The 23,424-nt window shown below is 34.4% G+C and overlaps 4 protein-coding genes across 5 annotated transcripts; 3 read left to right on the forward strand and 1 right to left on the reverse strand.

Moving 5' to 3' along the window:
• Window positions 1-305: 305 nt before the first annotated feature.
• On the forward strand, window positions 306-1,547 carry LOC108481303 (cysteine-rich repeat secretory protein 38-like). Its single transcript, XM_017784455.2, has one exon. The coding sequence runs from the start codon at window positions 651-653 to the stop codon at window positions 1,524-1,526; it is 876 nt and encodes a 291-aa protein (XP_017639944.2). The 5' UTR covers window positions 306-650; the 3' UTR covers window positions 1,527-1,547.
• A 1,773-nt stretch (window positions 1,548-3,320) lies between these two features.
• LOC108481966 (cysteine-rich receptor-like protein kinase 6) lies at window positions 3,321-6,504 on the forward strand. The gene is made up of 5 exons (XM_017785069.2): window positions 3,321-3,571; window positions 3,654-3,864; window positions 4,339-4,576; window positions 5,101-5,242; window positions 6,048-6,504. Exons 1-5 carry the CDS (start codon window positions 3,404-3,406, stop codon window positions 6,381-6,383), a joined length of 1,095 nt encoding a protein of 364 aa, XP_017640558.1. The 5' UTR covers window positions 3,321-3,403; the 3' UTR covers window positions 6,384-6,504.
• Window positions 6,505-7,256: 752 nt separating this feature from the next.
• Window positions 7,257-10,086, forward strand: LOC108480198 (eukaryotic initiation factor 4A-3-like). Its single transcript, XM_017783102.2, has 7 exons — window positions 7,257-7,685; window positions 7,984-8,305; window positions 8,697-8,804; window positions 8,895-9,014; window positions 9,115-9,282; window positions 9,517-9,603; window positions 9,751-10,086. Exons 1-7 carry the CDS (start codon window positions 7,387-7,389, stop codon window positions 9,862-9,864), a joined length of 1,218 nt encoding a protein of 405 aa, XP_017638591.1. The 5' UTR covers window positions 7,257-7,386; the 3' UTR covers window positions 9,865-10,086.
• A 455-nt stretch (window positions 10,087-10,541) lies between these two features.
• LOC108483158 (MAP3K epsilon protein kinase 1-like) lies at window positions 10,542-23,269 on the reverse strand. Of its 2 annotated transcripts, XM_017786387.2 has the most exons (24): window positions 22,919-23,268; window positions 22,379-22,513; window positions 21,558-21,578; window positions 21,296-21,369; window positions 21,127-21,217; window positions 20,949-21,032; window positions 20,385-20,486; window positions 20,134-20,265; window positions 19,851-19,922; window positions 19,225-19,328; window positions 18,555-18,657; window positions 17,959-18,351; window positions 17,031-17,363; window positions 16,872-16,916; window positions 15,933-16,112; window positions 15,664-15,747; window positions 15,128-15,219; window positions 14,948-15,031; window positions 13,925-14,697; window positions 13,276-13,658; window positions 13,047-13,181; window positions 11,863-12,269; window positions 11,520-11,634; window positions 10,542-11,030 (listed from the first exon to the last, which is right to left on the reverse strand). In XM_017786387.2, exons 1-24 carry the CDS (start codon window positions 22,976-22,978, stop codon window positions 10,854-10,856), a joined length of 4,179 nt encoding a protein of 1,392 aa, XP_017641876.1. In that variant the 5' UTR covers window positions 22,979-23,268; the 3' UTR covers window positions 10,542-10,853. The 2 variants fall into 2 exon arrangements, with proteins under 2 accessions (XP_017641876.1, XP_052887860.1); XM_053031900.1 differs by lacking the exons at window positions 10,542-11,030; window positions 11,520-11,634 and having other exon boundaries at window positions 12,196-12,322; window positions 22,919-23,269.
• Between the last annotated feature and the right edge of the window lie 155 nt (window positions 23,270-23,424).

The raw sequence follows: 23,424 nt of genomic DNA on the forward strand, positions 1-23,424 counted from the left end.
GTTATGTTTAGAAGAAAATTACATAAATTAATATGTTTTTTGAGCTAGGTAAAATTGTCAACAACTTTATATTTTTATGATATATACTATTATTGTCCCATATAGTATTCATGTATTAATTATTTAAAAAATTTGTCTCATTATATTTTTGCATTATTTCATACTTGTATAACGCGTTAGAGTCTGTCTCTTACACTTAAAAAAAGCTGATAAAGACCCGATGATCATAGTCTATGTTTAACGAGAATTTTCCAGGAAATTTGTACCTAAATCTATGTTTATGGGTTAATATACTATTTAGTATCTATATTTAGCTTCAACATTCAATTTGAAACCTTAGTGTTATCAATGATTTTTTTTTTGTCTCAATTAAGTGCTTATGTTTTTCTTTATTAGATCACATGATGTTGTGCCACATGATGTTGTTTAGTTTGGATCTAAATTGAGACAAAAAAAATTTAGATACCAAATTGCATTTTGAAGCTAAATATAAGTACCAAATAATATATTATTCCTATATATTATTATTAATCCTATTTTAAGTTTCCATCAATTCACATTATATAGATTACCTTAAACATGAACTGAACCAAAAATGCAGGTGAATTCTACCAGAAAACTATCACCAAATCATTCTTTTTACCCCACCAATGCAATTTCTCATCTCATTTAAACTAAATTTCCTTGTATTTTCTTCACTTCTTTCTTCAATCTACGCCAATTTTGCCGATGAACAAAGGTATAACATCTGTACCAACGCAGCTAATTACACCAACGGATCCTTATACAGCCGAAACATAAACGCCACTCTATTTTCCCTCACAAATGCTTCCCTCACTGGCTTTGCCACCAACACGATCGGCTTCGACCCTGATACCGTCTTCGGACTCGTCCAATGCCGACCCGACGTTGCCGGAAATGATTGCCGAGCATGTATCAACACTGCATCTGATGAAATCACTCAGTTTTGTCCCAACAAGAAACAAGCTATGATCGGATATGATAATTGCTCGTTACGGTATTCGGATTTTCGATTCTTTTCGATGGCAACTAATGATCCGATCGTTTACTATAAAAACACAATGAACGTAAATGATTCTAATCTTTTTGACAAACAATTGGCGAGCTTGTTTCAAAATTTATCAGTATCTGCGGCAGCTAATGATACAAAATTTGCTGTGGGTGCTATTGGTTACTCGTTGTTTAGTGATATTTATGGTATGGTTCAGTGTAGTAGAGATTTGCCTGAAAATGATTGCTTGAGTTGTTTGCAAGCGATCATTGGGTTTATACCACAATGTTGTGATAAAAAACAAGGTGCTCGGATTTTTACAATGAGTTGTAGTCTTAGGTTTGAGTTATATGCATTTTTTCAGACGTCGTCCCCGCCGATTTTGGGGATGTTGTCTCCGCCACCACCGCTGCCTGTCTCTACTGATGAGCCAAGTTCGGTTCCAACCAGTTCTTCTGATGGTAAGTTTTGTTATTGTATTTTGCCTTCTTTAATCAAAAAAATAATAAATTAGTTATTGAAATCAAATAACAAACTATTCTTTTTTGTTAAAAATTTAATCTATTTTTACTGTTAAAAATTAACTATATAGTCAAAATAGCTAGACAAATACACATAACGTGCCACGTGTATTTTATTGTGACGTACATGAATAAATTTTAATAGTAGAAATTAATGAATTTTTTTACAAAAAGATTAATTTACTCTTTGATCTAACATGTAGGGACTAATTTGCCTCTTTTTTTTTTTAGTAAAGGAAAAAAAATATAATTTAACTCTTAATACAATAGCCTCTATGATACTTTTACCCATTTAATATCTTATTGAGGGGAGACTTCGATAGAAGTTTAGGAAGTCGCTTGTTGTTAGGAGATAGTGAATTCCTCTACGGGCTAGTACTGTTTTTGGTAAGGGTTGTCTTCTGACACTTTTGAAATTTGAGTGCATGAAGAGACATTAAGTTCATAGATTAATATGTGCATTGCGTACAGTGGTGAGTTTTGGGAATTAAATTTATTTTTAAAAGGATAATTAAAATTTTCAAACATTTTAAGAGTGTCATAATATATTTTTCAAAAAAATTAGGATCTAATTAAAATTTCCAACAAATTTCAAGAAAAAATAAAATTTTCCAAAAATTTGGGAGGGCCCAGGCTTTCCATGACCTCCAATGTGATCCACCTCTTATTACGTATGGTGGCAACCCCTATATGTTATAGGACATAGATTTCAGTTTCACTATGTACAAGGCACATGATTCATCTTATGAAACACTTGATAAAATGTTGAACTCATCGTTCTCTTCAAGCAATTGGGTCTCAACCAAGATAGAAAATAAAATCTTCACGAGAGACAATACTGACCCGTTGAATGATTTATTGGCTTCTAATAAACAATACATCACAAATTTCTTCTAACGGAGTCGATTTCCCTCAAAATGTTTGATTCTCATAAACTCATAATTTAATTAACTCACTTAATTCATCAGTTATCTTTGAGATTTTTTACAATTTTTTTAATCACCATATATGTTTAATAGATCGAGTGATAATAAACTTATCTTTTAAGAGAAGTATCAAATTTGAATTTAATAAATAAATCTCATTCTAATTCGATTTTAGATTTAACTCGAACACTTATGGTTTTCAGGAAAGAGAAGTGGTTTGAAACCTTTAGTTATTGTGGTTGTATCCATGGCGTCGGTTTCATTGCTGGTGATACTCGTAGTTGGTTGTTGCTACTTTTGGAGAAAGGCCAAGAACACTGCAGCTGGTACGTACTATAGTTCACACACAATGCTTAATTCAAGTAAAGTATGAGTGTTAAATATAAGTAGAATTAAATTTATTTTAAAAAGGTTTTATACATTCGGAGGATCCATAAAAACGTTATTTATTTATAAATGTGCTTGATATAAGTTTAAATTATAAAAAATTATAAAATGATCACTAAATTATTTAAAAAATTTTATTTAAGTCGTTTAACTCTTCGAAAGTTTTTGTTTAGTTCATTGGGTGGTTAATATTTTTTAAAAAAGATTGACTAACGAATTCTTAGTGACATTTAATGATTAGTACTCACTGACGACTAGAACAATATACTTTAGTTCCAAGTTGTTTCGACAATCAGTGTCGGAAATCGAAGAAGAAAATTATTTAAATTTTAATTCGTAAATCCGTGATGTTATTTTAATTGGTGCAAACGATACGAATAAAAAAAATCATATAACAGTGATTTTAACATCTCGGTGACGTAAATGAAAAATTTTGAAAAATTTTATAATATTTTTAGTTTACTCAAAGAGAAAAGGCCAAGTGTATGTTTTTCCCTCGTTCAAGATTAGCTTAAACCAAAACCAAACCAAGGAATCTCAATTATGCTCACAAAAAAATGGAAATTCAAAAATTATATTCTTCAATATTTATCTTAGAAACTCAAGCCGATTACGAGAAAACCATGGAATCTCTCTTGATTGGGCTCGACACTCTTAAAACCGCAACGGCGAACTTCTCCGATGAAAACAAACTCGGCCAAGGCGGTTTCGGTCCGGTTTACAAGGTATTTTTTTCAAAAATAGTACATTTCTACTTAAATTTTTTTAAAATACATAATGTAATGATAAAATTATAATTTAATTCAGGGAAAACTATTTGATGGGCGAGAAATTGCGGTAAAAAGGCTATCGAGCAACTCTGGACAAGGTCTCGCAGAGCTTAAAACGGAGGTAATGTTGGTGGCAAAATTGCTGCACCGAAATTTGGTAAAGCTGTTGGGCTTTTGTTTGGAAGAAGAAGAGAAGCTTCTTGTTTATGAATACCTACCCAATGGAAGCTTGGACAAGATTTTATTTGGTCAGTATATATTATTTTAATTTGATTTCCGTTGAAGTATGATATAGGTGTTCTAAATATACTCCACATTAGATCTAAAACATAGGAATTCGACTAAAACAATATTAATGCTTGTCTTCTATTTTAGGATCAATTTAGAGACATCAAATATAATTATTGCATTATAGACATCAAATATAATTATTGCATTATAGATTCGAGTTCGAATCCTATCCATTATCCACATAACTAAAGCTACTTAGGATAGCTAATTTGGTTATCTCGATTTGTTATCCACGAAAGAAAATATATTCAAAATATAGATATTTGAGAGTCAAAATCCATATATATCCCTGAGCCAATAAACAGATCTAATATTATCAAATATCCATTTCGTATTATTTATTGTCATCTTGTGCTCGTCATAATAATATTTGTTATATTCGTAGTCACGATATCATCTTATTTTTCTGATCAAAATTTGATACTATACAGATCAGGGCAAAAGGTTGAGACTAGGATGGGAAAGAAGGTACAAAATAATTGTTGGGATTGCAAGAGGGCTACTTTATCTGCATGAAGATTCTCAATTGAGGATTATACACAGGGATTTAAAAGCTAGTAATATTTTGTTAGATGAGCAAATGAATCCTAAAATTTCTGATTTCGGTTTAGCAAAACTGTTCGGTGAAAGTGAAACTCAAGGGAATACGAATCGGATTGCTGGAACTTAGTAAGTTTTCCCATTATTTTATGCTTAAAATATAGGGTTTATAAGACTCGGCAGAGCTGAGATACACTAGCACTTCTAATATTTTATGCTTAGAATACATAGTTTACATGGATCTATGATGGATCTATGATTTTCTATATATATTAGAAGTGTTGACATGTCTCAACTCTGTTGAGCGTCCTATGAGTTCATAAACTAAGTGATACATCACATAAATCAGATATTGTCCTGGGTTAGGATTTTGTCTTCCGAATCTACTGAAAGCCTTAATGTATTCACTAAGTGGGAGTTTCTTGGAGCGTCTAAATAATAAAAACCATGAAAAACCAAAGAGTTTATTTGGGCCCGACCAGAAACAATACATAATTTTTGTTATGTACCATTCGACTAGTAAACTCATAAAACTCTCAATAGAATCAAGTTACATCAACAAAAAACCTTTGCTAGCAAATGCATAATATTATCCAAAAATTTGCAGTTAAGCAATGTTATATCTTGATTTAAGTTGTTCATTGTATATGCAGTGGGTATATGGCTCCGGAATATGCTAAGCACGGATTATTTTCAATCAAATCTGATGTGTATAGCTTTGGAGTGTTAGTTCTGGAAATCGTAACCGGTCAAAAAAGTTCCTCCTTCCGCAATTTAACCAACCTTCTAAGCCATGTAAGTGCTTCCTTTTCCTCTATATTACGGGTTATCTAAAAACTTGATTTTATTATAAAAGTCAACACTCAAAAAATTTGTTCAACCAGTATCCAAACAAACTCAAATCTGAAACAATCCAAAATCAAAATAACCCAAACTCGAAACAACTTGAACGGATGAAAACTCGAAATGAGTCGAACTTGTAGTGTCCCGACCCGTAAATATGAGTCCAACTTGAATGACCCAAACAAAAAGAAATTCTCAACCTAAAATGACTCGAACTTTGAAGGACCCAACACAAGACTAACCCGAAAATTTCAAAAACTCAACCCTAAATCCTTAACTTTAGTTTTACACCCATTCTTATATTTTTGTATGATTAATATTTTAATGATCCAATTATTAAATTTATTGATATAATTGTACTTGGCATGCATGTACAATTGTGAAACAATCCTATATTACTATCATATTGATTTAAAATAGTGTATATGTTAATATTTATTGATCGATTAAAAGTTTATTACATAAACAAATAGTCAAATTTGTCATAGATGATCTATATAAATATAATATGAAATATAACGATTGAATCGTTAAAATATTAATCATATAAAATATACGAAAAGATATAGAACTGTAAATGGATTCCTCCCTATATACATATATATTTATATATATGAAATATGAATATCTCAAAATTTACATCATGGGTAGATTTGTATCATACGCGAAAATATGTGAACAAAATACGAATACACGGATAACCAAATCTACTATATATATGGTCCGATTTGAACTAAATGACTTAACTTTGTCACAGGCTTGGTTACATTGGAACAATGGAACAGCTGAAGAGCTAATAGACCCAATATTGAATGATCCATGGCCAACATTTGAAGCTTTCAAGTGTATACATATTGGATTGTTATGTGTTCAAGAAGATGCAGCTGATAGACCTTCAATGTCCGACATTATTACCATGCTTAGCAGTCACTCCGTAACGGCTCCTGCACCTTCACGACCGGCGTTTTTCGTCTCAAACGGAAACTTCAAGACCGATTCGGCTAATGAATTCGGTTCGGGTTTGTCTCGATCCACGGATTCAATACAACGATCTGTAAATGAGGTTACTATCAGTGAATTAGATCCTCGCTGATGCATTTAACATTTACGTAGTACGACTACGTACACATGATTCCACACGTTTTCTCCAGCTTTATGTAGAATTTTTTGGTAAAATTATTTGAAAAGTCCTTTTATTATAATTTTTTATCAAACTAGTCCTTTATTGTTAAATAGATCAATTTATGCTGTTAAAATATAAGTAACATTTACTGTTTAAAATGTTATTTACTATTTAACAAGATAATATCCTAAAGTTTTTATGGTCCTACAAATGAAAAAATAATTTCATATTATTTTTAAATAATAATTATTAATTTATTAAAATTAATCTTATTCGATTATTTTAATAATACTAAAATTAAATTAATTCATTTAATAGTAAAATGATTAATTCGATTTGGTTTCTATAATAAAAAACTTATCAAGTACTTTCACCAGTTTCTTCTCTTGATAATTTTTAATTTTTATTAATCTCAAAATTATATGTAATTGGTGGCTTTTATGTAATAATTAATTATTGTTTTAGTAATTAATTAAAATATTTATAAAATGTGAAAATATATATTTATATTTTAAACTTAAATATTTTAATATGTATAAAAATATTTTTTGAAAAATTTATTATTACAAATAGAGTACAAACACAAGTCTTAATAATTACAATATAGAAGTAAGGATATAGTTAAAAATATCATTAAAATTTTAATTAGTTTAAAAATTGGTGGTATAATTAAGAACATATATTAATATTAATTAAATTTAAATAGTACAATATATTTTATATTGAAATTTATTGATTAAAAAACTTTAAGGACCCATCTGAAAATCGGAAATAGTTCAAAGCCAATTTACTAATAAAACCTAAATATAAACGTATATAAATAAAACCCTAGCAATCGCACCACAGTGCTTGCCTTGCATTCCCTCGCGTTCTAAATTTCTATTTTTAATAGTCTTTTATTTTTACTATTTTCTTTTCAATTAACTTTCCCTGCTAGACGATCACAGCTTAGCGAAGGCCGAAAAAACGAGCGATGGCGGCGGCGACGACGAGCAGAACGGCTCGGCGGATGGGAGCCGAGGATGAGAAGCTAGTGTTCGAGACGACGGAAGGAATCGAGCCGATATTGAGTTTCGACCAGATGGGGTTAAAAGACGATCTCCTCCGTGGAATCTACAATTACGGCTTTGAAAAGCCGTCGGCTATTCAGCAGAGAGCTGTTATGCCGATAATCAATGGCCGCGATGTGATTGCTCAAGCCCAATCTGGTACTGGTAAAACTTCCATGATTGCTCTCACTGTTTGTCAAGTGGTCGACACCGCTAGCAGAGAGTATGTTTTTTATTTCAATTCTTTACCTGTTTTAAAATTAGTTGTTTTTGACAGATTTGAATGTGTTCTGATATCGATTTCATGTAAATTTTTTGCAAAAGCCCTAATTTTTAGATACCTCATAGCTAAAACCCTAAATTTGAGATGTTTCTTATTCAAAGAGTAAAAATAATGCTATTGAAAGATCGTAAATTAGGGAAGGTGTTTGAGTCTTGAATTTTTTTTTAGGATTAATCTATAATTTATTTAATTTATTTTGAAGTATGAGTTGTGAATATGCTAAGTAGTGTTATTTTAGGGTTCAAGCGTTGATATTGTCACCTACAAGAGAACTGGCGTCTCAAACAGAGAAAGTGATACGGACAATTGGTGATTTCATGAATATACAAGCACACGCATGTATTGGAGGCAAAAGTGTGGGTGAAGATATAAGGAAGCTAGAAAACGGGGTTCATGTAGTATCGGGAACTCCAGGTAGAGTCTGTGATATGATCAAGAGGAGAACCCTACGTACAAGAGCTATTAAACTATTGATTCTCGATGAATCTGATGAGATGTTAAGCAGAGGGTTCAAAGATCAAATTTATGATGTTTACAGACATCTTCCACCCGAGCTTCAGGTGCCTTTCTCACTTTCTTATCGTGCCTAAATTCAGAGTTGTTGTGATGTTTTTGTTGACTTGTGGCTGTTACCTTGCAACATTGTTTCCAGGGGCGAAGCCAGGAAATTGTTTTAGGGGCCAAAAGTGAAAAAAATTGGGGGGGGGGGGCAAAGTATAATTTTACCATTATACTAGTGATATCCTAAAAAGTACAGGGACTATATAAGCAATTTTTCATTTTGAGTGGGCCAAGTTCACTGCCCCCCTTGATTGTCGTATATGATGTGTAGCCATAGGGCCTTGTTTTCTCTTTCTTTCTCCTTATCCGAGTCTGTTTATGTTGTTGTTTTCTCTTTCTTTCTCCTTATCCGAGTCTGTTTATGTTGTTGAAATTGATGAATTCTTGTAGGTTTGTTTGATATCTGCTACACTTCCTCATGAAATCTTGGAAATGACGAGCAAATTTATGACTGATCCTATAAGGATCCTTGTGAAGCGTGATGAGTTGACTCTAGAGGTAAAATAATGTTATTACGCTAACAAGATTTCCACGACTTCTAATATGGGATTTGATGCCAACTTTTGTTCTGTTTTTTCATGATTACAGGGAATCAAGCAGTTTTTTGTAGCAGTTGAAAGAGAGGAGTGGAAGTTTGATACGCTATGTGATCTTTATGATACATTGACAATCACCCAAGCTGTCATTTTCTGCAACACAAAACGAAAGGTATCATCGTTAACCATGTTTCTGAATTCTTTGATACAAGATTTTGGACTTCATGCTGTGATCTTGAGGCTTATCATTGTGATTTATGCTTTTGAAATAGGTTGATTGGCTAACTGAGAAGATGCGTAGCAATAACTTTACGGTATCGTCAATGCATGGGGATATGCCTCAGAAGGAAAGAGAGGCAATTATGGCAGAGTTTCGGGATGGTGCAACCCGTGTTCTTATCACAACAGATGTCTGGGCTAGGGGGCTCGATGTTCAACAGGCAAGTCTTTTGAGGGGCTTTTCATTTTATTTTTTCTGGTTCACTGTCGCTTGTTCTCCTTTTTTGGTCTAGATGGCTAAATAATTTCCAGAGAACAAAAAATTGCTCGATGCCAATAATAATAGCCCAGTCTTATTACCTCGTAAAAAGGAAAAAAAAAATAATTTTCTATCACTTGAGAAGCCGTTTTTCATTTTCAATTTATAATTACTAAATTTACTTTGATTGTTTTAGGTTTCCCTGGTGATAAATTATGACCTCCCAAATAATCGAGAGCTTTACATCCATAGGATCGGTCGATCAGGTCGTTTTGGAAGAAAGGTATTTCTTTCTCTTTTTTGTTCAATAGATGACTTTTGACCCAAAATATTGCATATTCTTGATATCCTTTGCTGGATTTTATTATTTTTCCATAATCGGCCTCGGCCGAGGATATAATTGTTTTTGGTCACACTTTTGTATGTGCAGGGTGTTGCTATAAATTTTGTGAAAAGTGATGACATCAAGATTCTTCGAGATATCGAGCAGTACTATAGTACCCAGATCGACGAAATGCCGATGAATGTCGCTGATCTTATATAAAAAGAATCATGTGCTTGGATTGATGGAGTGATTAAAAAATATTGTTGAGAGCATTAATCCGTGGAGTTTGTGTAATGTACTTTTTGGTCTTTTATCTTTCTTCCATTTGATTTTATTTGTATAACACTACGTCGTAGGTGAAGGGTTCTTTAAACACTTACCGCTGACAAACAAGAAACACTAATATATATAATCAGTTAGGGCTTTTATTATTGTTAACAATTATTATTTAAAACATTTTGTTCAAGTTTGATTAGTATGGATATTAAATTTGAGTAGTACATTATTTTTTATTTATGAATAAAGGAAAGATTATGATTACTGTTAAGCATTATCTCAAAACAAAAAACATTTGTGATTCGTTCTTTTGTATAGTTGGATTGTCAATTTAATAGGTTTTGATTTCAAATTAAATGGTTTTGTAAATATTCCTATTAAAAACCTTATATGAATGATAAAATTAATCTCTTGCAGTTAAAAAGAATAAATCATTTTTTTTTTTTAAATTTCATCTATTTTGACAAATCACGTGTATTCTGTTCTATGATCATGTCCAAGATTAATTTTTAATAATAAAAATGGAAATGAACATACCAAAACCCATAAGACAGCATACTAGATAACTAAAACCGGTAACATTAGTTGCCATATAACACATACATGAGCATACCAAAATCTTTATAACCCGACCTATTAACTTGTTCAATATTATATAAACATAATAAAATAGCTCAAAACACGATTATAACACGAACATGATACAAATCTTTTAAGGCTAAATGGCGGGAAAAAGGCATTTACTGACCCAATCAAAAACAAAATCATTTCCTAAACACTGATGACAAACTAAAGGGACCAAATAAATAAATTGGCCAAACAAATAAAAAAGAAAACAAAAGTGGAAAAACCAAACCGATCCTTCCTAAAGAATTAAAACAATATACATAAGGAGGGGAGGAACCAGGAAAGTTTTTACAACACATGTAAATTTACAGGACTGTGTTAATATGAAGGGCTTTAAGCAATGAAGTAGCCATTTGTTTCACCAACACTTGGCCTCCGGAACGCTGCCCGTCTCTCCGTTCCTCAATTAGATTCTTTAACTTCTGTGGTAAATCGTTCTCCACGATTAGTTGTTTTGGTCTTGGGTGATGCTCGTAAACAGCCTGCCAACACCAAAAAGTTTATATCGGAACTAGTCATGATAAATCTCCTCTTAATGCATCACTAAGCAACTAGTTATGAACCACAATTGCACAATGGTATACTAGTCTTTTTTCAAGTGCTTGAGTTAATATACAGTCAGTAAACTACCCCTATTTTTCCCCTTTTTTTAAAATATATATTTACACACCCTCACATGGATATATCGTGAATACAGATTTTTCAAAAAAATATTCTATATTTTCCAACTCACATAGCATAGTAAAGGTTCCTATTCAACAGTTTCCACCACTTAAGTGACTATCAAAGGGATGCATGTTCATTTGTTTAGCTGACCTCAAGGAGCTTCCGTATGGTATGTATCAGGAAAATGGACAATCTTAATGGACCTCAAGAAACAAATTTATACTCGAGGATTTGGAATCAGTTAAATAATTTGTATAGAAAATAGATGCCATGCAGATTCTGACAATAAAAAGGATCATACTGACCTTAATTAATTTAAGTAGATTAAGACGAGCAATGGCGTCCTGGTGATCCAACCTTGAGATTAGAAGTGGCGTCAAACCATTAACAGCTAATGTTGTGTTAATTCGGGATGATTTCCTGCATTCCAGAAATAAGTAGGGACAAGTTAGCAAATTCTAAATCAAGAACTAAATATTCGATATATGCCAGTCTAATATAAAGAAGATTCAGCATCGCCAATTCAAACAGTGAAATGACTCAGGATGTTCTCATGTCAGTTCTTAGCCATCAATAATCTAATCAGTCAAAATAGCACAAGCTCTTAAAAGAACTACAAAAATAATCATTGGGTGTAGCATCTCGTACGTGATGATTTTCAAGAATGGCTCCAATATGTGAACAAAGTGTTGCTCCGGACAACATTGGAAAAATGTCACCAATTTCTGAATTGCCTCTTTCTTCAGCAAAGCTTGTTCCACCTTGCGGTTGTCATTGTCATGAGCCAAGCAAACAGCGAGCGAGTCTAGTGCTATCACAGACCAAAGCTCATCGTCAAGCAAGCTCAAGTACACATCCAATCCACCATGAGCCCTCAACTGTTCCCTTGAATTTCTTGATGCATGAGCCATGTCGCACAGTAACGGCAATGCATGTTGTTTTAAAGGAGAATCTGACATGATAAAATTCATCAAGTGCGGAATGATTCCGTTTTCTGCTGCTTGTTCCTGTCTCCTCTTATTTATCTTGCACAAGTTGAATAGTGCATTGAGAACCTTCAGAAGAGAAAAAGATTGTCAACTCAGAGAAGTCTTCCTGCCCACTGGCACTGAGGAATACAATCATAATAGGATAAGAGTTAAAGCTGTAATATACACAATCAGATGCCAATTACCAAGCAGAAGAGTACAAAAAGGAGAATAAATACAGTAACTAATAAGCTAACCAGTAGCACAAAAACTGAAGCTTGTATGGCACAGTACACGCTACCAACAAGGCTCAATATTTAGCTCCCTAAAGCTAATTTCTAGTATTTCACCCCAAGCATAATGCAAGTAAAACTTTGGTCTTCTAGAAATAGAAAATGTCAAAAGCAAGAATTAAAAACATAATTAACGAAAAAAAATAGTGTGCTTGACGATGTTTGGATTGGAAAAGGGCGGCAGAAGATAGAATAATCCATGTCTCATGAGTGAAAATAAAGAAGCAGAATTTGCAAAGTAACAAGAAACCAGTTAAACTTTAATTTGGTTGCAGTTAAAAACTCTAAAGATGATCTAAGTAAGAATATAACCTATTACATGAGTTCACATGACCATTTTAAACATCAGGTGGGTTCCAGCATATAATCTAATGAATTCAGTCAATATGTTAAATCCATGAGAAACAGAAAGAGGGAAGTAATATAGATGAAGTTAAGAAATTGGCATAAGACAAGAACCAGGTGCATGAAGTCTCAAATAATCGCAGTTGATAACTCAAGAAAACCAGACATACCAAATTTGCTAGTAAATGGATTATTAGGCATAATGATCAAGGATAATAAGGCAAACCTCGTGATGTATTTGAGATACAAGCGGTCCATAATTGAGTTCTAGATTTGGGATCAAATACTTAATTGCATCTGCTCGCTGAAGATTCTCTAAGCAGTTTGGATCGGTGGACAAATGATTAATACACTTCAATATCTAAGAAAATAATAATAATGAACCGTGAGACGAAGTGTACAGGAAGATTAAAAAGTCTAAAACATAAAATGGAAAGCCAAAATAGTTTAGGTACCTTCAAAAGAACAGGTGGCTCTATGCGATTAAACATCTGGAAAAGACGGTTAAGCAAGCTTTGGCTACACATGTAGGATTTAACGGTTGTATCTGCTTGAGCAAACTCAAGAAGTAGGTCTGCCACCTTTTCAAGGTACTCCTTGGCAACATCCGCGCTCATTGTTGATACCATGTTGGAGAGCAACCCTGATGACGTTGTACTTCCAGGTCTAGCACTTAAAACACCTGAGCCAGATAATACACCCGATGCAGTCTGAGAAGCTATGCCAGATGTGGATGCTGTTCCTTCATTTACTGCCAGTTGCCCGACTTTCTTACTTTTATGTGAAATTCTAGGTGTAGAATCAACACCTCCAATTTCTCTTCCACGACCAGAGACCTCTGAAACCACAAAGAAACAGCATTGAATAAGCATATTAATTGTACCTTAACTAATAAAAAGCTCAGTGGAGATACCATAACTCTCATTTAAAGGTAGCATAAAAAGCTCAAAGTTAAGTTGGGAAGCTCCAGTATAAGCATCTTTCAAGGATTTCACCAATTACTGATGATAATGCGATAATGGAAAGATACAGTGAACTGTTTACAGATTGTTAATATCTACATAAAGCGTTGAGCAGTAGATCAATTAAAGCATGAGAAGATACCTGCAAATTCAGCCATCAAGAAATCTAGTTCACCATTGGTTTTTCTGTCATTAGCATGTAGTAGAGGCAGTATGCTTTCATGTCTCTCCAATCCAGGCAGGTGGCGCACATACTCCAATTGCTGCCTAGGAGGTTCCTTCTCTAATAAGCTAAGAAGAGGTCGAACTTGCTCTGCCTGGGTAGTTACTGAAGTGGTAAGTCCATTTGAAATACCTTCTATCAATTTTGGAGGTCTGTCCAAAGATGTCCTGTTCAAAGCATTACTTATCTTCTGCCTTCTAAGGTCCTCTGCCCGATCCAAATTTTCTTGCTCTTTGGAAGCTGACGATTCTCTAGAAATTGAGACATCCAATGCCCCATTGCTAGATCGAGGTCTGTCGCCATCAACAGCAAGATAACGTGAATCTGGCAGGTTAGGATCTGACCTCTGAGAAAGGGAAATTGAAGCCCGTGAAGGTTCTTGTGCACCAACTGGAAAGGAATGCTCAGTCATTCCATGCCTAGCTTTAAGGACATCAGATTGATCAGTTACCGAGAACGGAGTCTCATTCTGAGCAAACAGAGGATGACTGGAATCGAGTGGACCAGAATGTGAACCACCCCCACCAGATATGGTTGCAAGTCGAGTTGCCTCATTTAGACTGTAAAGAGTATTAATAAGCCTCGGTAATATCCCATTCTTAGCAGCTATCCGACAGAAATCATTCCTCGGGGTTGATCGCTGAAGCTTGAAGACCTGCCACATGCCATCAATTGCTAGGTGAACCATTTGCCTGTGTCAGGAGCAGGTGGTAATGAGCATTTTTCAAGTATAGAAAGCAAAACACACTGGAGCATTTAAACGCACAATATTCAAAAATGAGAAGGGGTAAAAGAATCAAAAAGGGGATAGAGTGCATCATAAAGTTGAGAATATTAATTTTTGGCACTTGGTCTTAGAGCTTCCCAAAATGGTAAACAGTCATCATCTTACATTACAATGCATATCTAGGATTGCATCCACAAACACACATGCACACAAACCTGTACTTTGCATAATCAGCCTCTAAAAAGCCAACCAAAACTGGGATTCCATGGCAAGCTAGAAACATCTGCAAAGTCAAAGAGCTATAAAGAAGGAACCAATATGGTCAGTATAACTAATTTCTGTCAATTAAAGATGATATTAAGCAGCTGAAATAAAGAGAAGAGACAACTCAACACCTTGATTGACAAAGCTGCTGTAAGAAAAAAGCTGCCTCCATCCTAATTTCCCGAGGACGATCAGGCCCCGCAAAACTCTTAATCAACGGGATCTATAATGTAACTTGAAAGTGAATAAAACGGTATAAATACAACAATATAATCACTCTCCCTCCCCTATCAATTTCAGTTCAAAAGATCAATCCAAAACGTGACACAAACACACAACTGAAACATACAAACGTAAACCTTTATTTACACGAATTACAACTGAAGGCCAACCAAAGGATTCTAAAAACCACAGAGATGCCTCATTAATAGTTGAGAGTCTCCACCAACTCCTAAGGAGTTCTAATGGTAATCGCTCATTAGTGTAGAACAAGGAGACTGCACATGTTCTGAGCATGCCATGACACTGTTATTCATGAAGGGGGAAAAATAAAATAAAATGAAATCTCTTTTAGGTCCCAACCTACTGCGCAATTATGTAACAACTAGCACACTTTGCCCACTCTTCTATATGTGAACAAATAAAGCTACATGAGCGTAGAACTTACAAAGCCAACAAGACAAGCATTCTCCTGGAAATCAGTGTTTTCTTTAATGATATGATTAAGAAGTTGAAGCACTGAACATATGACCTGCAATTGAAGTTTCACCAAACCCATAAGCAAGTAGGAAACAAATTTAGAACTTTCTCCTTTACTCCTTCCCCAGCTAGGAGGACTGGAAGTGGGAGGTTTTCTTTTTCCTTTTTTTCCTTTTTTTTCCCTCTTTTGGTGGGGGTATGGGTGGGGAGAGGAAGAGAGCCTCATTATTGACATACACGAGTTTTTGGGACATCAAGCAATTCCATTAGAGGCAGCAAACCACGCTGGCTAACAAAAACAATTTTTTGTTCAGGGCGCTGATGGAAGATCGCTATAAGCTTCTGACATGCAGTAACAATTGCATCCTCTGATTCCTCGGGTCTTAGGGAACCAACTAACCTGCCAAACTCAACCGCCTACAGTGCAAGAACAAAATAAGATTTCAAACTCTTGGTTGCCAGGAACAACAATAACAAAAAAAAAAAAGGTTTAAAATAAATAATTCAACAGAAAGAAATTCATAACAGACAGCTGGAAAGGACAACAAGGGTCGGATAATTTTTCGGAGTAAATACAGATTCATTTTTAGTAACTTACAAGATCATGTCTTTATCCTTTTGGTAACAGAAATAATAAAATACAACTTCAGTCATAAATCTCAAGAGGAAAAAACTACTAAAATAATCTCCTTAGAATTCACACAGCCTAGGAGTATATGCAATGGGCAACTTATAATAGGATTTTGACATGCATAAGCAAACTGATGATGACTCCCATCACTTGAGATGCCTGCTCTCCATGAGACAGAAAATTAAATAATTTTATATAGCAAAGAAGACAAAGAAAAGAACACTGAAGCAGTAAAAAGAAGTGGCTATATATTATAATTTCAATACAAATATCTTAAAATTTGAATTTACTAGATTGAAATCAACAGCAAGACACATAGGGGACATCCATTAATAATGGTAAAAACTCTTAACAAGAAGCTGCACATGCACAGCAGCATAAGGGTTACTTTAAACCTATTAGAATCAGGTTGCCAAACTACAGTTAGAAAACCTCAATATACTCAAAGGTAGAGTGTATTGCACAACCAAAAAACAAGTTATATAAGAGGGTTCCATTACAGATAAAATAATTCAAGTCCACTTTTTGGAAGAGATGATACATACCTGTAAGGGAAATAGGTTCTCAGCAGGTAATTTATCTTCAAAATCCTAGCCACAGGAATACAATAAACAAGAGAAAAACATCATCAGGTTCATGTCTGACAGCATCACATAAACATGGCACTCAAAAACATATCAGATCACAGACTATTTTTAACATACCAAACCATCAATGTCTATTACATCATCCTTCAAAACGCCCATCATTAAGCGAAGAAGGTTGCCACCTCCATTTGACTGACCCATCTCCTCTTCCATTTGTTTCTTAGCAATTGTATCACGTAACTTCTTAGCCAGGTCATTTTTTCCAGTATCAGGCACAGTATCATGGTTCACATTCGATGCAGATGCAGATGCAGACGTTGAAGCTTCAGCTCCTCTTTCCTCCCGATTTTTATCCAACGGATGAAATAAATCATCCAAGGAAGCATCTCCAGGAGGATCACTAAATCTAATTAGCTCATTTCCACTTGAGGTCACTGAAGCTTTCACAGCCTTAAAAAGGTGGGAGTCAAATATTAAGGTTCCATTTATACATTTGTGAGGAAACCAAAAAGGAAGGTGAGAAAGGTGAACAGAAAAAATGACAAGCCATGTGCATAGAACTGACAAGAGATGTTACAAAACAGAATCATAGAAGCACAGAACTGATAAAAGAATTTACAGAAAGAGAATCATAGGTAATACCTCAAAGAATACAGAATTCTAATAAACATTCTCTAGAGGAAAAAGAGGGTCAGGGCATAAATGAACAATCACCATTATGACTCTCATTTGATCTGAGAAACAATGAGAAAACAGGCATAAATGAATGCATCTAGAAGAAGATATCTTTTTTTTTTCTTTAACTAAACCATCCAAGCCAAGAAGATACTTCATAGAGATAAAACAGTCCAAGACATAATAGAAACCAAGATGAGTTCTTTCTAACAATGCAACTAAACTGGCATGCAACCTAGCAACCACATAGAGGCATGCAGCGAAATGTCAGAGAAAAGCATGACTGAAGTTCAAAAGTAAATTAATATAAATGTTATAAATCTAACAAATTAACTTTCTCAGAAACTGACACCATTTCATGAAGCATCACCTTTTGCAGACCAGCATTCTGAGTGATAGGTCCAAAGGCAAATGATTTATTCTCATTATCAATTTGATCCCAATTGCCTCCCTGTCCTTTTTCCGTATGTTTCCTTCTTGATGGTGAGCCAACATCACCATTCATCGTAGCTTCATCTTGATGTGATATATCATGAAGCTGACTAGAACCAAGAGCAACTGCTACATTCTTAACAGATAGTCTACCAGAACTACTCTGTAATGATGGTTTCTCATGAATAGCTAAGGTTGGAACTTGATCTGATAGTAGATCATCATCTAAATTATTTGTTCTTTCTTCAACAGGAGTGTTATCTGCAGAATGATCGTGATCATACTTGCTTCGATCAGTGGCCTCTGTTGATGATACCTCTTTCCTAGAGCTCTGATAATCAAAAGACTATGTCATTAATGTGTAAAAATCAACATCCTCTTGCATCATTCTATATGAAAAACTAAACAATAGTCTTCAAACAACTTAACATAGTCTCAATTTTTAAATTTGTTTTAAAAAGTTATGTCTCCTGTAGCTTTCAACTTTAGCTATGGCTTGCTTCCAGAAAAGGTTCAGGCTGAACAAGTTCTCACTGTTTCAGATGCATCCACTTTCTCCACAGGAAGATTCTCTCCAGCACTCTGGTTATCTGCATTAGAGCTTTCTGCATCTGCTGCAGCATCTTCTGCAATGTTTCTGCCAAGGAATAGACAACCAGAGGATTAAATAGAACATAAATGAACAAGTATTTAGTTGTCAACTCTGTAAATATTAAGGTTTGGAAAATTTTATATGAACTGCTTAAAATATGAAAGAAAACAAGATCAAATATTAATGGCACACCAGAACAAGGAAAAGTCTCATAGAAGTGAAATAAAATGATAAGTCCACTAGTAGCATAAGAAGCAAGTTTGCAGTAGAAATAGTTATAAGCAGAGATACGTCCTCATAATTTAGTATAAAAAAATTGACAAAAAACCCACTGAGCAGTATTGTTAAGTATCCAAACTAAAACCAATTACCTGTATATAGAGGGCATTTATTACAAGATCACAGGAAGCCCAATGTGGTTGCTAGGTTGTGAAAATAATTTAGACTAAAATCAATCAAAACTCTGATTATTTGACCAGCTCAGATATTGTAGGTGTCTAGCGGATAAGGGAGACGACATAGCACATAAATTCATGAATGCAGAATACTGACCAAAAACCCAAGGCAACGTTCAAAATACATTACACATGAAACATACTGTACCATACACACCTAATGGTTCCACTTTGACGCAGAGAAGACTGCAAAGCACGTCTGCAATTCCGTATCCAAGGGTGAGAAAGAAGCGTTTTTGCATCAGGCCTCTGTCTGGCATCCTGAAAATTCAACGAAGCCTCGTCTAAGAAATTAACAAATTATCACAGACTTTAACAGGGTCAAGTGAAGATTTGTGATGGTCTGATCAGCAACCATCATCACATTGGGTGACAACCATTGAACTCCAGCAGTTATCATATAAATGGGACCAAGATAGAAGGCCATATCTTCTTTTAGCCACATGAATTTCAATTAGTCTATGAAATTATCAGGCTATTCTATTTTCCTTCCATTTTGCGAATTTCATTTCATCCTGATGGTGAATTCCACCCAAAGATTTTGTGACTAGAAGAATATTTACTCATTCTAGAATTTCAAGAGAGTTGCTGGATGCTTTTGGTCTTCATAGATTCCAAAGTTATAAGATCAAAACACAGGTCATTCCCATCAAAATATATCTTTCATCGCTAATAACCGTATTGTCTGATATAAACCAAGTATGTCTGAAGCATTATACACTTTTGACAGATCAAGCAATAATTAAAATACAAAACTGAATCTTCATTTATCTGCCACCTTACCTTCTTAAAGCACTGGCGCAGAAAATCAGTAATGTCAGGAGATAGGCTATCAGGTATTGGAGGATGCTCATCCTGAGAGGAAGACATACGTATGTGTATGCATAAAGACAAGCAATTTAAGACATGGCAGAAAATAACTTGCTAAAGCATTCTTCAGCAGTGAAAAGAATATCCCAATATGAAATGTAAATCAACAGGGAGATAAATCAAGGATGGAAAGAACCACTCAATACAAAGAATTTAGTCTTATGCTTATATACTGACTAAAGTAAATTGCACAGACCTGCACAATCCGAAAGAGAGCTGGCATAGGCTGCAGATCATAGTATGGAGGAACACATGTAAGGAGTTCAATCACAGTACAGCCAACACTCCAAATGTCAGAAGCAGCACAAACCCCAGACATTTCAATCACCTGAAATTTAACTTCACCTGTAAGTAACACATCCAATGTATACCTTAAAAAACAAACATGAAAAAATGGACAAAAGTAATGAGGTTGACAATTAATAGCCACAATCCAATCATCGGTACCTCTGGGGCCATCCAATATGGCGTTCCAACAACCGAGTGTGTGTTAACATCAGCCTCAGTTAGTTTGGTTGCAACACCAAAATCAGCAAGTTTCACTAGACCCTGAAAAGAGAAATTACATTGAAGATAAGTCAGAAAAAACCCAAAGAGAGTCCACAAACCCCAAAGACACAATCATCAAAACCAACTTGAACATGAAATTGTGAAGACGAGAAAAAATGGTGACTAAAATGCATCTGAACACACAAGCAAGAGCCCTGAGGTTTGAGGCAATAAAATATGGCCCAAAATTCAGCAGCCTGCAGGTGTGCAACTCAAGAAGGCTCAAGCACTTCTGTTTCATTTATCTTAGGAGATTTCTCAGCACATAAGTAGCCAAAGTAAAAGGAAACATATGAATTAAATGGCCAAATTCAATTAGTCTCCAATGGCCCCATAAATAAGGAGAGGTCAAATTGTTTCTCTGCTGCCATGCTCAAATTTATTGCAAGATAATAACTAAAAATTAAAGACCCTGAAATAGATTTAAAACTAAGAGAAGAACTGGCATGGTTGTTAGGTTACCTCTTTAGTTGTCAGAATATTTGCACCTTTAATATCCCGATGGATAACACCCTGTTCATGTAGATAAACCAAGCCTTCCAAAACCTGTTGAACAAGTATGTAGCAATCCAATGATACTTTATAGCAAAATGAATCAATAAATTGCAGAAGAAAGAAAAAAAAAAAAAAAAAAACAAACCTGAGCAATATAAACAGCCACCAAAGATTCTGGAAAAGGCCCAAATTTATTTGGCTTGATGATGTTTGCAAGTGAACCATTCTCTACATACCTACAAAAAAATAAAAGAAGTAATACAAGTTTCTAACAGCTCACAGAACACTGCAACGCACAACGTAAGATTTCTTACTCGAGAATTATATGCAGGTGAGCCTTTGTCTTCGATGACCCAAGATACTTCACAATGTTTTTATGGTTCAAGTTCTGCAAAGAGCTTCAAATTTTAATTAGTATTATCCGAGCAGCAGGAGACAATTCCCACGAAGAATGGAAGATGACCAGTAAACAACAAGTAATGAATGGGGGGATTGAGAGTTGCTACACGGCCAACTTATAAGCATTATAACAAGGGAAAAGTTCAAAAAGCACTAAAAGTAGAGGGAAAAATTTACCTTCAATAAATCAATCTCTTGCTGCAATGTTAAGCCATTCCACCAATCAAGAGCATTCAAAAGATAAGAGCAACTTGTCAGCGTTGTTAACACTACAGAAACTGGAAAAGGTAATTTCATGCTTCAAAGGTAGCATTCCCATGGACCAAATTTAAATGTTTATCACCAAGCTTTTTTTAAACTATTGGACATTTAAGTTAAATACACCATAATTAAGGGCTAGAATGGTAAAAGCCCTTTGAATAAAAAGCAACCAATAAGTACTCAGAGGATGTTCAGATACTAAAATCCAGTCTCCCAATGGATTGCACACTAAGATTTTCTATAATAAGATGCAAACTGATCTTACATAAGCAGGTCCTTGAAAGCGGTCAAGACAAATAAATTCAAATGCTGTGACTCTCAAGTACCTTTGATACAAAAAGTGTTGCTTATAAATATAAGTCGTGTGTACATATTCAGGAAATAAACTACTGATTCTTTAACATGAGAAAAGAAGTTACATGGCTTCATTTTGTCAAATAAAAAATAATGAAAAACTAAGAACCATGGCAACCAAAAAAAGCACCATATTCAAACAATCTCTCGTCCATTATTATGCCCTGAAAACATGGTATAATCTATAACCAAAAAAATGTCAAAAGCTGTGTAAAGTGACTGAACCCATCTGTAGTTTAAATACACGGAACATTACCATTTATCACTAATGGGCTAACCAAAATGACTAAGAGGCCATCCTAGTGAACTTGTGAAACCATGTATTTTATTTAAGTACTCAGAAATTTAGAAACTCTAGAGCAAAAAGGACTAGAAAATCAAACCATTATGATATTGAGATCCTCCTGAGCTATATTCTCCAAAGAAACTTGTTTAATTGCAACAAAGTCTCCATTCTCCAAATCCAAGCCTTTGTAAACACGTCCATATGCACCTTTCCCAATTTCGTCTCCAAGCATCTACACAGAAAAGGAAAACGCAATATATAAGCTTCAACATATCTTTCATTTTTCTCAGGTGTATGCTCTAACTACTCCTACAACGAATAATTCAACAAAATAAAATGATCACAGAAGAAACTTAGCTTCCAATTTTCGAAGAGTTTTTGTTTTAAATGAACATTAACTTTTGCATCAGTCAAATCATATTTTAGAAAAATCGCTCATTCATTTTCTCGTAATTGAGAGTAAAATTTTGAACCTTCAAATTTTCTTTCTCATTTCCAATTTTCTTTTCATTTGCACTCGATTCTAAAACCAGACGAGCAGCTAATAGCTGGAAGAGTGAAAAAAAAGGGAAATTTAACGAGAAAAAAATGTATAATTTCTCGAGAAAAACAGATCGATTTATGGAAATTGACTTACGTATTTGTTGTCGAGGGTTTTGGATTTAGGGAAAGCGGAATTAGCTGCTAGGCGAGACATTGCTTTGTGTTCGTATCCCTCTTCTTCGTTTTTTTTTTTTTTGAAATCTTTTTCAGAAATGAGAAACAAAAGAACAAAAGCTCGCTGTCTAAAGGGAAAACACTAGAAGAAATGCTCCATCTTTTTGAGGACAGGGTTTAGAAGTTGCAGGAATCCAGCTACGAGGCTAGACTCCATAAAGAAGAAAGGAAACTGAGGAATAAAAGGTACGAAGGAAAAAAAAAAAAAAAAGAAAGGGAGAGGAATTGGGGTAACTGTACCGTATCGGAGTTGATGGGTCGGGCCGAGCTGGACTTGTTTCAAACAAATTTGGGTAAATTACATTTGAGTGCACTAAACTATTAGAAAGTTTATATCTTGGTCACTCAACTTTGAAAAGTTACAAAGTATAACTCAACTATTTGAAAGTTTTCATTTAAGTTATTAGGATGTTAAAATAGCTATTG

The sequence above is a fragment of the Gossypium arboreum genome, chromosome 1 (genome assembly GCF_025698485.1).
Source record: "Gossypium arboreum isolate Shixiya-1 chromosome 1, ASM2569848v2, whole genome shotgun sequence".
Taxonomy (NCBI): domain Eukaryota; kingdom Viridiplantae; phylum Streptophyta; class Magnoliopsida; order Malvales; family Malvaceae; genus Gossypium; species Gossypium arboreum.